Consider the following 15233-nt stretch of genomic DNA (forward strand, 5'->3'; position numbering starts at 1 on the left):
ACGACATTAACATTTAATATCTGACCATTTAACTAAACTGTGGAGACTCGGGGCCATATTAAATGTTACACTGCTGTCGCTCTCCACACCAGTTTGAGAAGAGAATCAATATCAAATCCACAACAGGACACAAGGTTCACCGTAACATTATATAATTTATTTAGTCGCTTCTGTACAGAAAGAGCGGAGGCTTCACACCAACATACTAAGATGAAGACGGAGGAATGTGTCCGTTCAGATCTTTCCGGGGAAATTTCCCGCCTCCAGCTGCTCGTCCCATTTCTGAACCTGCAGGAGAGAGAAAGGACCAAGACACTGTTGATTTGTGTAGTTATGGTCGGTCGCACCAGATGTTGGAGGATGAAAACATACCCAGCTCATGGGGCAGAGGCTCTTGTAGACCCTCTGGTACCACTCGCAGGGAGCCGTGTCCTGGTCTTTGGAGGACAGAGCTTTGTTGCATCTGTGGAAATCTGCAGAGAAAACAGAGCAAGAAGAAGAAGAAGAAGAAGAAAAGTCAGAGCAGGAAATAAACAACCAGTTTGTAATGTCCAAAGGGTCAGCACTGGAACAGCAACACGCACTGTGTATAAGAAGTGGACGACCATCTTGGATTTGACTTTAAATGGACCATGATTTACAAAATGAACATCATGCTGTAATAAAGAAGACTTGAAGATAGAGATTGAGACCATACATTGAGACAATATTAACTAAGGCGGTGAAGTAAACTGGTTGTCTTTGTTTACCCAGATAGTTCTGGAAACAGTTGCGGGTCTGGTTGGTGTTTGGGAAGCGAGCGTCGAATGGAGCCGTCCTGTAGTTCTTGATCTTGTCCTCCATCTTCAAGCTGCTGGACTTCTGAGGATCAACAGAGTGTGAGACACTCGAAACGGGGACCACACTGACTAGAGACAGAGCAGAGAGACAGTGGACCACACTGACTAGAGACACAGCAGAGAGACAGGGGACCACACTGGCTAGAGACACAGCAGAGAGACAGGGGACCACACTGACTAGCGACAAAGCAGAGAGACAGAGGACCACACTGACTCGAGACGTAGCAGAGAGACAGAGGACCACACTGACTCGAGACGTAGCAGAGAGACAGAGGACCACACTGACTAGCGACAAAGCAGAGAGACAGAGGACCACACTGACTAGAGACAGAGCAGAGAGACAGTCGACTACACTGACTAGAGATAGAGCAGAGATACAGGGGAACACACTGACTAGAGACACAGCAGAGACACAGGGGACCACACTGACTTGCGACAAAGCAGAGAGACAAAGGACCACACTGACTAGAGACAAAGCAGAGAGACAGAGGACCACACTGACTAGAGACAACGTAGAGAGACAGAGGACCACACTGACTAGAGACAATGCAGAGAGACAGAGGACCACACTGACTAGAGAAAAAACAGAGAGACAGAGGACCACACTGACTAGAGACACAGCAGAGAGACAGTGGACCACACTGACTAGAGACGTAGCAGAGAGACAAGGGACCACACTGACTAGAGACGCAGCAGAGAGACAGTGGAGCACACTGACTAGAGACGTAGCAGAGAGACAAGGGACCACACTGACTAGAGACAGGGCAGAGAGACAGGGGACCACACTGACTAGAGACAAAGCAGAGAGACAGAGGACCACACTGACTAGAGACAACGCAGAGAGACAGTGGACCACACTGACTAGAGACATAGCAGAGAAACAGGGGACCACACTGACTAGAGACGTAGCAGAGAGACAGGATACTACACTGACTAGAGACATAGCAGAGAGACAGGATTTTACACTGACTAGAGACATAGCAGAGAGACAAGGGACCACACTGACTAGAGACACAGCAGAGAGACAGTGGACCACACTGACTAGAGACGTAGCAGAGAGACAAGGGACCACACTGACTAGAGATGTAGCAGAGACACAGGGGACCACACTGACTAGAGACATAGCAGAGAGACCGGGGACCACATTGACTAGAGACACAGCAGAGAGACAGTGGACCACACTGACTAGAGACGTAGCAAAGAGACAAGGGACCACACTGACTCGAGACGTAGCAGAGAGACAAGGGACCACACTGACTAGAGACGCAGCAGAGAGACAGTGGAGCACACTGACTAGAGACGTAGTAGAGAGACAAGGGACCACACTGACTAGAGACAGGGCAGAGACAGGGGACCACACTGACTCGAGACGCAGCAGAGAGACAGTGGAGCACACTGACTAGAGACGTAGCAGAGAGACAGTGGACCACACTGACTAGAGACATAGCAGAGAGACAGGGGACCACACTGACTAGAGACAACGCAGAGAGACAGTGGACCACACTGACTAGAGACATAGCAGAGAGACAAGGGACCACACTGACTAGAGACGTAGCAGAGAGACAAGGGACCACACTGACTAGAGACGCAGCAGACAGACAGTGGAGCACACTGACGAGAGACGTAGCAGAGAGACAAGGGACCACACTGACTAGAGACATAGCAGAGAGACAGGGGACCACACTGACTAGAGACAACGCAGAGAGACAGTGGACCACACTGACTAGAGACATAGCAGAGAGACAAGGGACCACACTGACTAGAGACGTAGCAGAGAGACAAGGGACCACACTGACTAGAGACGCAGCAGACAGACAGTGGAGCACACTGACGAGAGACGTAGCAGAGAGACAAGGGACCACACTGACTAGAGACAGGGCAGAGACAGGGGACCACACTGACTAGAGACAACGCAGAGAGACAGTGGACCACACTGACTAGAGACATAGCAGAGAAACAGGGGACCACACTGACTAGAGACAACGCAGAGAGACAGGATACTACACTGACTAGAGACATAGCAGAGAGACAGGATTTTACACTGACTAGAGACATAGCAGAGAGACAAGGGACCACACTGACTAGAGACACAGCAGAGAGACAGTGGACCACACTGACTAGAGACGTAGCAGAGAGACAAGGGACCACACTGACTAGAGATGTAGCAGAGACACAGGGGACCACACTGACTAGAGACATAGCAGAGAGACCGGGGACCACATTGACTAGAGACACAGCAGAGAGACAGTGGACCACACTGACTAGAGACGTAGCAAAGAGACAAGGGACCACACTGACTCGAGACGTAGCAGAGAGACAAGGGACCACACTGACTAGAGACGCAGCAGAGAGACAGTGGAGCACACTGACTAGAGACGTAGTAGAGAGACAAGGGACCACACTGACTAGAGACAGGGCAGAGACAGGGGACCACACTGACTCGAGACGCAGCAGAGAGACAGTGGAGCACACTGACTAGAGACGTAGCAGAGAGACAGTGGACCACACTGACTAGAGACATAGCAGAGAGACAGGGGACCACACTGACTAGAGACAACGCAGAGAGACAGTGGACCACACTGACTAGAGACATAGCAGAGAGACAAGGGACCACACTGACTAGAGACGTAGCAGAGAGACAAGGGACCACACTGACTAGAGACGCAGCAGACAGACAGTGGAGCACACTGACGAGAGACGTAGCAGAGAGACAAGGGACCACACTGACTAGAGACATAGCAGAGAGACAGGGGACCACACTGACTAGAGACAACGCAGAGAGACAGTGGACCACACTGACTAGAGACATAGCAGAGAGACAAGGGACCACACTGACTAGAGACGTAGCAGAGAGACAAGGGACCACACTGACTAGAGACGCAGCAGACAGACAGTGGAGCACACTGACGAGAGACGTAGCAGAGAGACAAGGGACCACACTGACTAGAGACAGGGCAGAGACAGGGGACCACACTGACTAGAGACAAAGCAGAGAGACAGAGGACCACACTGACTAGAGACGTAGCAGAGAGACAGTGGACCACACTGACTAGAGACAACGCAGAGAGACAGTGGACCACACTGACTAGAGACATAGCAGAGAGACAAGGGACCACACTGACTAGAGACGTAGCAGAGAGACAAGGGACCACACTGACTAGAGACGCAGCAGACAGACAGTGGAGCACACTGATGAGAGACGTAGCAGAGAGACAAGGGACCACACTGACTAGAGACAGGGCAGAGACAGGGGACCACACTGACTAGAGACAAAGCAGAGAGACAGAGGACCACACTGACTAGAGACAACGTAGAGAGACAGAGGACCACACTGACTAGAGATACAGCAGAGAGACAGTGGACCACACTGACTAGAGACGTAGCAGAGAGACAGTGGACCACACTGACTAGAGACATAGCAGAGAGACAGTGGACTACACTGACTAGAGACATAGCAGAGAGACCAGGGACCACACTGACTAGAGACATAGCAGAGAGACAGTGGACCACACTGACTAGAGACATAGCAGAGAGACCAGGGACCACACTGACTAGAGACATAGCAGAGAGACAGTGGACTACACTGACTAGAGACATAGCAGAGAGACCAGGGACCACATTGACTAGAGACACAGCAGAGAGACAGTGGACCACACTGACTAGAGACGTAGCAGAGAGACAAGGGACCACACTGACTAGAGACGCAGCAGAGAGACAGTGGAGCACACTGACTAGAGACATAGCAGAGAGACAGGTGACCACACTGACTAGAGACGCAGCAGAGAGACAGTGGAGCACACTGACTAGAGACGTAGCAGAGAGACAAGGGACCACACTGACTAGAGACAGGGCAGAGAGACAGGGGACCACACTGACTAGAGACAAAGCAGAGAGACAGGGGACCACACTGACTAGAGACAACGCAGAGAGACAGTGGACCACACTGACTAGAGACATAGCAGAGAGACAGGGGACCACACTGACTAGAGACGTAGCAGAGAGACAGGATTCTACACTGACTAGAGACATAGCAGAGAGACAGGATTTTACACTGACTAGAGACATAGCAGAGAGACAGACAGTGGACCACACTGACTATATATATATATATATATATATATATATATATATATATATATATATATTTATATATATACATTTAAAATCAATTAATAAACAACGTACTGAAGAAGCAGAAACCATGTTGTTCATATTAAAATATCTGTTTACCTTTCACGCAGAAATTCCGCTGTGATACCAAGGCTTAGTGATCTGAAGGGCTGCTCACTCGCAGTGCATGCTGGGTAAAATGAATATCGGTTCAAGTAACGTTTGAAGAGGCAGCACTGCCACCTAGTGGACAATATGAAGAGATACAACTGCAGACGGAAACTACATTCAAGGATGAAGCTGACGAGCTTTCTACAGTGATGATGATGATGATGATGATGATGATGATGATGATGATGATGATGATGATGATGATGATGATGAATGTAGCCTAATGCTAACAAAAGATGCCTGTACTTGAAGCATCAAAATCTGTTATAAATTGCATCACCTGCTTAAATATTTAGCGTAAAAGTTTATTCTTAACCTTAAAAATAGTCCGACAGAAAATCCTAAAGCAAGGTCCACTGAAGACCATTAAATGTGTTTGAAAGCCCTGGACAAAGCTAGTAAGTGGACCTGTTTGGAACTTTATTGTGTTCTTATATATTATTTATTTTGTTTGATGTGTAATCAAGACAAATGGTAATGTCATACATTATTGTCTAAATAATATCTTTTAATACATTCCCCTTCAAAGTTTTCTTAGTATGCAGTTTATCTGTGTCTCTAATAATATTATTGTTTTGTTTTTGCATTCAAAATGGTTATTTATTAAGGACTTAAGTCATGGAGAGTCAAATGTCCTTAATATTTAATCAAATATTAAAAGTTTGATTCCTGCAAAACAAACCAAACGATTAAAGACAAAAAAATAAAATAAATAAGAGTAATTTTCCTGAGTTAAGTATTTTATTGTTATCATTATGACAGTTTATATATTTAAATCAACAGCACATATAAGTTTATATCAGTTGCACAACTCTGAATAGTTTCTTGCTGATCTGGTTTTCCTCTCCTCCCCTCTTCTCCTCTCCTCTACTCTCCACTCCTCCTCTCCTCTCGTCTCCTCTCCTCCCCTCCTCTCCTCTCAGTGCAGACTAGCTTGCCTCCTCTCACAGATCCTCCTCAGCAGGTTGGAGCATCTGTATGTGAACCAGCTCCTCCTGTAGTCGTGTCCTGGGGTGAGTCGACCACACAGCTCCCTGCTGTCTGTTTTATCGGGCTCACGCTCCCAAAACCTGCAGGGAGGAATAAACAACAACAACATCAACAACGACACAAAAACACAGGCTTTAATCTGTTACCATGGCAACCACTACTCCTCCACACGAAAGATGCAAATCATGAAATTAAAACAGCCGCCCACTTTCTCTCAATCCCCTCCTCAGAGAGGCAAATGTAATCACATTATGTGCAAAGTGAGAGGATGCCGATGATATCATGAACTAGATCCATGATTAAAACAGAAGGAAACAGCTAAAGAGTCACCTACACTCACACACACACACACACACACACACACACACACACACACACACACACACACACACAGAAACACACACACACACACACACACACACACACACACACACACACACACACACACACACACACAAAAACATACACACACCTACACACACACACACACACACACACACACACACACACACACACACACAGAAACATACACACACCTACACACACACACACCTACACACACACACACACACACACACACACACACACACACACACACACACACACACACACACATGTGTAAGTTGAAATGTAAATATAATACTGTATATATTATTGTTATTACACAATATTAATGTTATGTTAATGTTATGTAAATATTCATATACATATGATTCTGTACGTTCATGCCACATTGAAGCCACATTGATTTGAATTGAATTAAAGCAGGTTTAGCAGGTAAAAACAAACCAAATGAGAAAAAAACACATAAAAGACGTTACATTTTCTTTTTACGCATTTGTTTCATATTTCTTGCTCTTGCTTCTTATGTCGACCTTCTCATTCATGTATTTTATTGTGTTATTCTTTCCTTTAAGGTCAGCTAATTTGTAAACGTTGCTTCTCCCAGTCTTTATTGATTTTTAAAAAGAATATTTAAATCATGAGGGACGGCCTATTTTGTGCTTATTTCTAAATATGTTTCTCAGGATCATAAACATTTTAATAGCTTCAAGTTTCCAGCCACATGAGACCAAACTCTCAAGCTACAGGAATAGAGATCAAGAGATCAGCACCTCGTTTGTCCCCCGTTCAACCCTCCCCCTACCCCTCCTACCCCTCCTCCTCCTCCTCCTCCTCCCCCTCCTCCCCCTGCCTGTCATCAGCTCACCCCGGTCCCTCCTCCAGCGGGGAGCCGTCGCTCCACTGCCAGCCTCCGTCACCACGGCTGCTCCTGAGGCCCAGCCAGTACGAGTCTCCCTGGCTCAGACTCTGGGCCTTATTGCACAGAAACACCTGCGAAACCCGCAAAGACACGGTTTAAATTCCTCCCCCTCTCCTCCCGAAATCACCTCACCTCTGACATACTCACTATGGGAACATCATGGAGGACATAAACTGTGATACAGTTATAGTAAAACAGTCAAAGACAAAACCCGAGATGACCTCGAGCCGCGACATGCAGATGTCTCCATATTTCATAGAGATCTTAGATCTATTCTTAACTTCCCTCTCTGCTGGTGTGTGTGTGTGTGTGTGTGTGTGTTGTGCACGTTGCCCAACAGCTGATATTTCAGGGAAAGCATCTCAAATGTTTACAAGCTGACAGACACAGAATATATCATCAAGGAAATTCCCCGTAAGACACTTAAACACCAAGAAAAGAAGCTTCTACTGATGTTATATTATCATATAAAAACACAATTTTAATGAACTTAATGGATGATATATGTGAATGTAAGGGACAGAGCAGAAAAAAAGTGTGTGTGTAGGTGTGTGTGTGTGTGTGTGTGTGTGTTCACCTGCTCCTCCTCTGTCCTGACTGTGGCCACAGCGCCACCCAGTGCCAGGCAGCGGTACTGGCTGCCGATCCAGTCGGCCCTGTCCGCACTGAACAGGAAACATTTGTGTCCCTGAGGCGTCCAGCCGTCTGGACACGGCCTGCATGCTCTCTCTGGGTGAGACAGAGAGAGAAGAAGGACATTCTCAGAGTAACTTTTTAAATCTGCTTCAAACAGCAAGTGTACCTTTTCACAGCAGAAATGCCGAGACGTGGTGACAATTTTTCCAGCAGTGGTCCACGTCCCATTTCACACAAGAATTACAAAATGTAAAAATCAAACGTTTTCCAATGAATTTAGTTTTGAACAAGTTTATTTGTGTTCGATTGAGATAAATAAACATGCAGAATTGTGACGCAACATGACAATGGTTCCTTAGGCTTATGGTTTATGTTTCAGTTGTAGAAACACAAGCAGACAGAACTCCTGTTATCTGAATCCAAAATGAAAACAGCCGACACGGTCACGCTTCAGCTGGTTGCGGTTTGTGTGCTTTTGTAAATCTCTATGCAAATCAGAGCTGCTGGGTCAAACGGGTTCCTGCAAATAATTCCTTTTGATTAATCATTCAACGGTCAACACAAATGGAAAATGCCAAACCGTTTTTTTTCAGTTGTGGTCGTCCTTTGTATTTTTTTTGTGTTTCTTTAAAGCAGTAAAAAAATAACAGCTGAACCAAGTAGTTCATGCGGATCATGTACAGATGTGATCCGCTGTGAAGAAAGTGTTAATGTGAGTCTGCGGATGTAAAATCATTTTATATAAATGTTGGCCAAGTCAATGATGCCAAACACCAAAACTAACATTGAATTTGCAAGACTTTTGATAATGTAAAGTTCCATTTTTTTAAAAACACTTATTCATTCAATGGAGTTTACTGAGAGCCTGTGAAGCTGCTACTTTGGTTGCTTTGTCATGAAATTAATATAACAAAAACCTAACTGCTGTGGTTGGAGTGAAGCCTACAGGCTGAAATCTGCTATTTTGACACTGGTTTACATCTAATGAACTTTATTTAAGCGTAATAGTTGAATTCTAGATTTTCTCTCTTTCACACACAGACATCAGCATATTTGTACTTGACGAAGCTCCAAACCTTCACCAACAAAATGATCACTTGTCTAAGAGTTACTCCCCCAGTGTTACCTTGAATCCTTGACTCCTGTCTCCACGGTGAACAAAGAATACAAAAACTGATAACAGTCTTGATGAAATGAAGTAAATGGGGGCCGCATTTAAAAACTGCACATGACTTCCGTATGACCAGTCACATGTTTGAGGTGTTTTAAATGATGCGGTTTTGGTGAACATGCATGTGTTTGGGAAGTGAAACGAGACTTGTAAAGAGAGAGTAATGTTGTAAACAGATGTTTTGCTGTAGTTTTGCTTTTGATAAAAGCGGTCCCCCATTTACTTCAATTCATCAAGACCTTTCTCTGTTCTTTGGTTCTCCGTTCACCATGGAGCCACGAGAGAGAAAGCCAACGTTTTCTTCAAGAAGTCAAGGTAATACAGGGTGAGCGGATGATATACAAACAAGAACTTTGCAGACCTGAAACTGTAAGTTGAACTCTAAAAGTCTCAATCCTCAAACATCCCTTTGAAGAAGTGAGGACCAGACAAAACCTTCCAAACATTGTCCTCACACCTGATCCTGAAATCCTGGGTCAGCCCTGACCCTCCCCCCAGTACACAGTGCTCACCCCTGGTGGTGGAGTTGCTCACTGGGCAGTACTGGTTCAGAGCTGGATACTGGAAGAACAGGAGCTGATACGACTGGTTGAGCTTCTCCAGTCTGTGCGTCACATCTCTCAGTTTGGTTTCACGCAGGGTCGACTGTGACTGGAACAGCAAGGTGATCTGAACCACTGCAATATCAAAGACACACACACACACACACACACACACACACACACACACACACACACACACACACACACTGTCCCGCTGCCACAAATACTCACAAATAGTCAACCGCTGCTGAAAGTAGTTCCCAACAACTGCACTATTTTCTCCTGTTTGAGTGATTAAAATCTAAAAACTACACATGACCAGCTGTTTTAAGAAATCACTGAGACTTAAAAAAAGAAAGGAAAAAAAAGTAAACAACATATTTGGGAGCGATTTAAAAAAAAAAATGTACGTCTTCAGTGGGAACCAATGAGCTTGGAGCTGAGAGCCACAGACAGGAAGTCACAAAATATTAAGAGACGGATTAACAAATTGTTGGTTTCCTTCATTTCATTGAATTTATTGACAAGAAAAATATTGAAGCATTTTGCTGAATCACTATTACTTGTTTGCATTCATTTCAGAACTTTATAATTTACTGTAAATTAAGTAAAATCTTGTATTTCCTTAGTATATTTTACTTTTTAACCTTTTAAAAACGAGGTCTATTTGCAGGCCTCAGCTCGAATAAAGATAAGAAATACCTAATTAATTGTATAAAAAAAAAAAAAAAAAAAAAAAAAATAATAATTTTTTTTTATATATTTTTGAGATGAGAAAAATCATGGAACTATCAGAATACATGTTACTGGTTCACATAAGATAAGGATGGAACACAACAGAACTTGGAAAACTCAAAAGCTCGATCTTGAAAAACAGCACTTTTAGGGTATTGTTTTTTGGAAAGTATGGGTATCCAAGACTTTTAATATGCTGGGCTCTTAGAACAACTGATATAGGCTCTATATACACAGCTATACATAGATACAGTGAAACATTTATGAAATATAGAGCATTTCAAATTAGAAAACTGATCAAATACTCCAATATTTGAATAAAAAAGTATTTTTAAAATTCAAAAACACTCTATATCACTTCTATGTATCACTCATGATGTTCATTGAATCAATAGACCGAAGATTGGACCTTTTTTGAGTGTTTTAAGCTCTTTCTATGCCCTTTTTAGTTATTTAGTTTAAGGTCAAATCCTGCTTCAGACTCTCTGTTCAGGGCTGTATCTCAGCCCCCCTTCTCCGATTTTCACCATTGAGACATCCTTCGAACCGTAGGAGCCAATAGAATTGCCTGGAATTGAAAGCTAGATGATTGACAGCACTATTAGCCAATAAAGCTCAAAAAGGTCCAGCTCTGAAATCTGATTTGCTGAGCTTCCAACCCTCCCAAGAATCCGAGGAGTGTCGGAGAGACACGAATCGAACGGATTCACACAGAGCACCAGCAGCTGGACAAACATGAAGTGGAAGTACGGAGATATTCCATTTTTTCGCTGAGATTCGACCAAAAGTAAGTACAATATTCGATGAAAGCTGTGTGACTTTTTGTGTTCGAAGCTGAATATCTCTGCGATGGTTTACCGGGGAGAGAAATGGAAACTATGTCCGTAATCTCCGTCAGGCGCTCGTGCTTTTTCATGCTGCATGTTCGTAGGTAGCACGTTGCTAACGGAGTGTAGCAGCCTTTTTCTCCGGTCTGTCCCAGTCATATCGAGTATGATTTATGATATTTTGTTATTTGTTTGCTTGGCTGATGGGAGATGTGTTTGTCTCGTGTAGAAGTGACCGAGTTCATGTTGTTCCCAGGACGCTGAGGTTTCTGCAGAACTATAACATCACTATATTCGTTCTTCGTGGGTTCTCTGCCAGTTACTTTTAACACAAAACTCTCTAAGTTTTGATGTACTCTGCGTCCAAATGGGGGACCTACGGGTGTATCTGGTTTTAAAGTACAGCTCATTGAGTTCACTTGTGAACTCAATGTTTCCACATCACGGTCAGTAGTAGTAAAAGAAGTAAAAAGCATCAGGACGTACTCACAGCAGAGCGTCTGCAGCAGAGCGACGATGACGAGCACAAAGCAGAGCAGAGAGAAGTAATGAGCCAGCTCTCTGTACCGACCCAACCAGCCTGAGACACAACAACAACAACAACAACAATTCAACTTTACACACGCTGCTAATGTCAATCTGCAGTATTTTAAGGGTCAATTCAACCAATAGATTTGATTTCTTAATGTTGTTAAGCACAACAATACATCTTAGATCATAAGTGGTGTTACTTCTCAAAACTGCAGCTGATGAAGCTGAAACTATCTGCATGGCCAAACATCACAGGGGGTGAGTGGACGTTTTTTCTCCCATTGTCAGTTATTAATATTATGTTATAGCTTTTATTGTTGTTTGGAACAGAACCTTTAAACCATGGCCCACAGGATTAAAATATGTCTAATAAATTCCACTGTATATCCTAGTTCAAACACTAGATGTTGACTGAAGTTAAAGTGAAGTTATCTCCGTCTTAACCTCTTGGCACAGAACCCAACATTTTATCATTTCATTTATCAATCTTAATATTAGACTTAGAGATTTAAATCTGCATCATAATCTTTTAAGTCCTTTAGGAGATGAACAGAAACCAATATTCGTCAACTTCTGCCTGTTTTAGCTCAACTCACATACAGCTTTACACATCATAATATTTTGGCACTGAATTAGAGTTTAAGAGCAGCAGATACAGAAATTTGTTTCGATAAAAAATGTATTTTTTATGGCACATTGGGGTTTAGTAGTGTAGAAACAATGATTTTATTACAGTAAAATACACATTTACTATTGTTTGGCCCGTGACTCATTATTATTTTCAGTTAATGGCCCACAACCCAAAAAGTTTGACCACCACTTAAACTAATCATTGCATCTTCAAAGCAGAAAGAGCAGCTCATTAAGAACTCACCAGCTAATGTAATAATGAGGAACAGTATTCTACTGAACCTACTTGACACAGTCTATGCAAGTAATTGATTTTCAAGTGAAACAGCATAAAATATAAAACACGGAAACTGCAAGCGCTTCAAAAATCCACTTGATGCACTCGATCTCTGTGTAAAGTGAAACGCCTTTTTAGATCATGATTTTATGGAGACCAACTGGTTTCTTAAAATGAGAAATGAGACGTTTAAATACGTGCATGTGCAAAAAAAAAAATTAAGAAAGAAAGAAAAGGGAATCACTTTTGCCTGTTTCCTGTTGTTCGTCCTGCAGCAGCGCCGATCCGTTCTTCACTCCCATGGTTTCATCCGGCACAGTCCCAGCAGGCATGAAGCTTCTGTTTCAGTAATTGCATTAATGCATACTTACTGTGTGTCAGCCGCTTCTCTGGTGTCGTTTGAACACACTAAAACCGTCTTTCCTATAAAGCAGGAACAAAAGAGCGGCTCGGTGTTTCTAAATACCGGCTCCTCTGCGGTCGTATGCAAAGCACAGCTAAGGTCTGATAACCAAACAAGCCGGAAGAGTTCCGCAGAGGATGCACAGATGTAGAAACCTGTTCTTCATTTCTGGAATAGATGTTTTAAAATGTAATTCATGAATGTCATAGAGACAATACAACTTGTGCATACTGAATATTGCGCAATGCAAAATGTTCAAAGCAATGAGCTTGTAGTCCAGATCGAAATCATAACATATTTTCAATAGTTTTATTCAAAATCCTTTAACATCTTTACAAATATTTGACAGCATTTACAGAGCATTTTTTTTTTGCCTCTTTCAAGTTTTACAATTCAGTTTATAGTTTTTGGCTTAAACAATGAGGGAGGGACTGTTGACTGAACACACTGTAGTACTTTGAATATTTACAGCCAAAGAATGAAGAACAACCCTAGACATCAAAGTGTACACCAAAGGCGAGAATAAGCAAGTCTTGTAGTTGTATATCTTATCTTTTACATGCCGTTTGTCGACATCCTGCTCACAGGCTACACAGTTCGGTTCGGAGGAGGAGGAGGAGGCGTACGAACGCGACGTCTACGGAACGACAGACAGAAGGAACAAAAAAGAAACACATGTGCATTTGGCCGACTATCATGAGAGGAGAAACAGCAGCGTGGTTTTTAAAGTGCTGCTCGTCTTGGCATCGCAGTCGAAGAAACATTTCGCAGATATTTACAGCTGTAGCGCAACGATGTGGTCCTGATGCTGAGAGATTCTGTTACCATGGCAACAGCAGATACCCCCACCTTTTTTTCCCTTCTTTTTTCTTTTTTTTTTTTACAATCAATAAAGAGAGCTCATCCTCTCTGAGTTTAACTCAGATAATAATGAGCAAATAACAATAAGCAGTTTACTCCCAAAAACTGTGCTTTACAAACAACACTTTCTCAACCCAATGTTAACCCTGTGGTTATATACTTATTTACAAATGTTATAATACATGTTTTTATTTTGAAAAAGCACACTATCTGGTAGAATTTACATATACAAAAACCTCTTATTGTTATAAAAACGTGAAGGTGCCGCTACAAGCAGAGATCAACAATGTCTCTGTTCACCTTTTCATCTTCTCTGAGCGTCTGTGTGTGTGTGTGTGTGTGTGTGTGTGTGTGTGTGTGTGTGACTCTGCAATGTGGTTTGAGCTGGTCGGAAATAGGCAGGATCAGATCAGCAGTCCACAGCTAAATCCTGCTGTAAGCCAAAGGTTGCCAAAGGAGACATCAGCATTACCGCGGTGACAAGATGATGGACACAATATCCATGCCGTCAGGTGGCCCGGAGGCGTAACATGTCCGGTCCCACAATGAGCTTGTGTAACGGCCAACTTTTGAGCTGAGAAACAGATTTTTTTCTTTTTATTTCAAATATCTTACTCAGTCCTTTTTGGTTATAAAGAACACGTAATACACAGATTATTTTTTTGTGCCACAAAAACAAATTCTGTTTTCTTTCTACAAAAAAAAGAGGAGTTTTCAATATGAAATACTAGTAGAAAACGATCCGCCAAAGTCTCAATGTGCAAAATTAACATCACTAGATTGCATCACATTTTACCTAAATTGTAAAAAAGGTCCCGCAGCAGCATTATTCCTACAAGACAACGAGCAGATGTTCAGTCCAACATGTGTGTAACATGGATCGTCACGGTTCGGGTCTCACTGTGGCTTTATTTGTATCCCGTGCCTTGTCGCCACTCTCTCACCTCCTGTAAAGTCAATGCTGCTCACCTACCAAACAAAAGCAAGCGAGTGCGAGGCAAGCTGATGGCAACAAGTAACCTTTGGAGCTGTTATGATGGAATGAAATCCTATTATGTGTGCTGGATCCCTCAGAAGCAGGCCGTAGCCATGACCGCACGGCCGGTAAATCCAAAGCCCCGTGCTCGTTGGAGCCTTTAAAGTTGTCCTGAGACGACGGAGCAAAGACGTGAGGGTGTAGGTGGAGAAGGCAGAAAGAAAAAAAAAAAAAATACATAGCAAAAAGCAAAATGACTGCTCCTGCTCA

The 15233-nt window shown here is 43.2% G+C and overlaps 2 protein-coding genes across 4 annotated transcripts; both read right to left on the reverse strand.

Moving 5' to 3' along the window:
* Positions 1-135: 135 nt before the first annotated feature.
* LOC137872454 (cytochrome c oxidase subunit 6B1-like) lies at positions 136-5133 on the reverse strand. 2 transcript variants are annotated; one of them, XM_068710658.1, is made up of 4 exons: positions 5070-5133; positions 750-858; positions 373-473; positions 136-288 (listed from the first exon to the last, which is right to left on the reverse strand). In XM_068710658.1, exons 2-4 carry the CDS (start codon positions 841-843, stop codon positions 235-237), a joined length of 249 nt encoding a protein of 82 aa, XP_068566759.1. In that variant the 5' UTR covers positions 844-858; positions 5070-5133; the 3' UTR covers positions 136-234. The 2 variants fall into 2 exon arrangements, with proteins under 2 accessions (XP_068566759.1, XP_068566758.1); XM_068710657.1 differs by having other exon boundaries at positions 750-861; positions 5070-5131.
* A 774-nt stretch (positions 5134-5907) lies between these two features.
* Positions 5908-13126, reverse strand: LOC137872455 (lactose-binding lectin l-2-like). Of its 2 annotated transcripts, XM_068710659.1 has the most exons (6): positions 12968-13126; positions 11776-11865; positions 9694-9858; positions 7952-8103; positions 7321-7445; positions 5908-6190 (listed from the first exon to the last, which is right to left on the reverse strand). In XM_068710659.1, exons 1-6 carry the CDS (start codon positions 13053-13055, stop codon positions 6040-6042), a joined length of 771 nt encoding a protein of 256 aa, XP_068566760.1. In that variant the 5' UTR covers positions 13056-13126; the 3' UTR covers positions 5908-6039. The 2 variants fall into 2 exon arrangements, with proteins under 2 accessions (XP_068566760.1, XP_068566761.1); XM_068710660.1 differs by lacking the exon at positions 11776-11865.
* Positions 13127-15233: the final 2107 nt, after the last annotated feature.

This window comes from Cebidichthys violaceus, unplaced genomic scaffold (genome assembly GCF_023349555.1).
Source record: "Cebidichthys violaceus isolate CVI_PGR_0920_01 unplaced genomic scaffold, fCebVio1.0.p SCAF_16, whole genome shotgun sequence".
Taxonomy (NCBI): Eukaryota; Metazoa; Chordata; class Actinopteri; order Perciformes; family Stichaeidae; genus Cebidichthys; species Cebidichthys violaceus.

What these genes read in the sequence shown, in the direction of transcription:
- LOC137872454 (XM_068710658.1), bottom strand. Translation starts at nt 843, where the DNA reads ATGGAGGACAAGATCAAGAACTACAGGACGGCTCCATTCGACGCTCGC. An exon ending in CTGTTTCCAGAACTATCTGG is followed by an intron (nt 474 to 749) that starts GTAAACAAAGAC and finishes TTTTCTCTGCAG; the next exon opens with ATTTCCACAGATGCAACAAA. An exon ending in GCCTCTGCCCCATGAGCTGG is followed by an intron (nt 289 to 372) that starts GTATGTTTTCAT and finishes TCTCTCCTGCAG; the next exon opens with GTTCAGAAATGGGACGAGCA.
- LOC137872455 (XM_068710659.1), bottom strand. Translation starts at nt 13,055, where the DNA reads ATGCCTGCTGGGACTGTGCCGGATGAAACCATGGGAGTGAAGAACGGA. An exon ending in ACAACAGGAAACAGGCAAAA is followed by an intron (nt 11,866 to 12,967) that starts GTGATTCCCTTT and finishes GTTGTGTCTCAG; the next exon opens with GCTGGTTGGGTCGGTACAGA. An exon ending in TCAGGACAGAGGAGGAGCAG is followed by an intron (nt 7,446 to 7,951) that starts GTGAACACACAC and finishes CGGGTTTCGCAG; the next exon opens with GTGTTTCTGTGCAATAAGGC.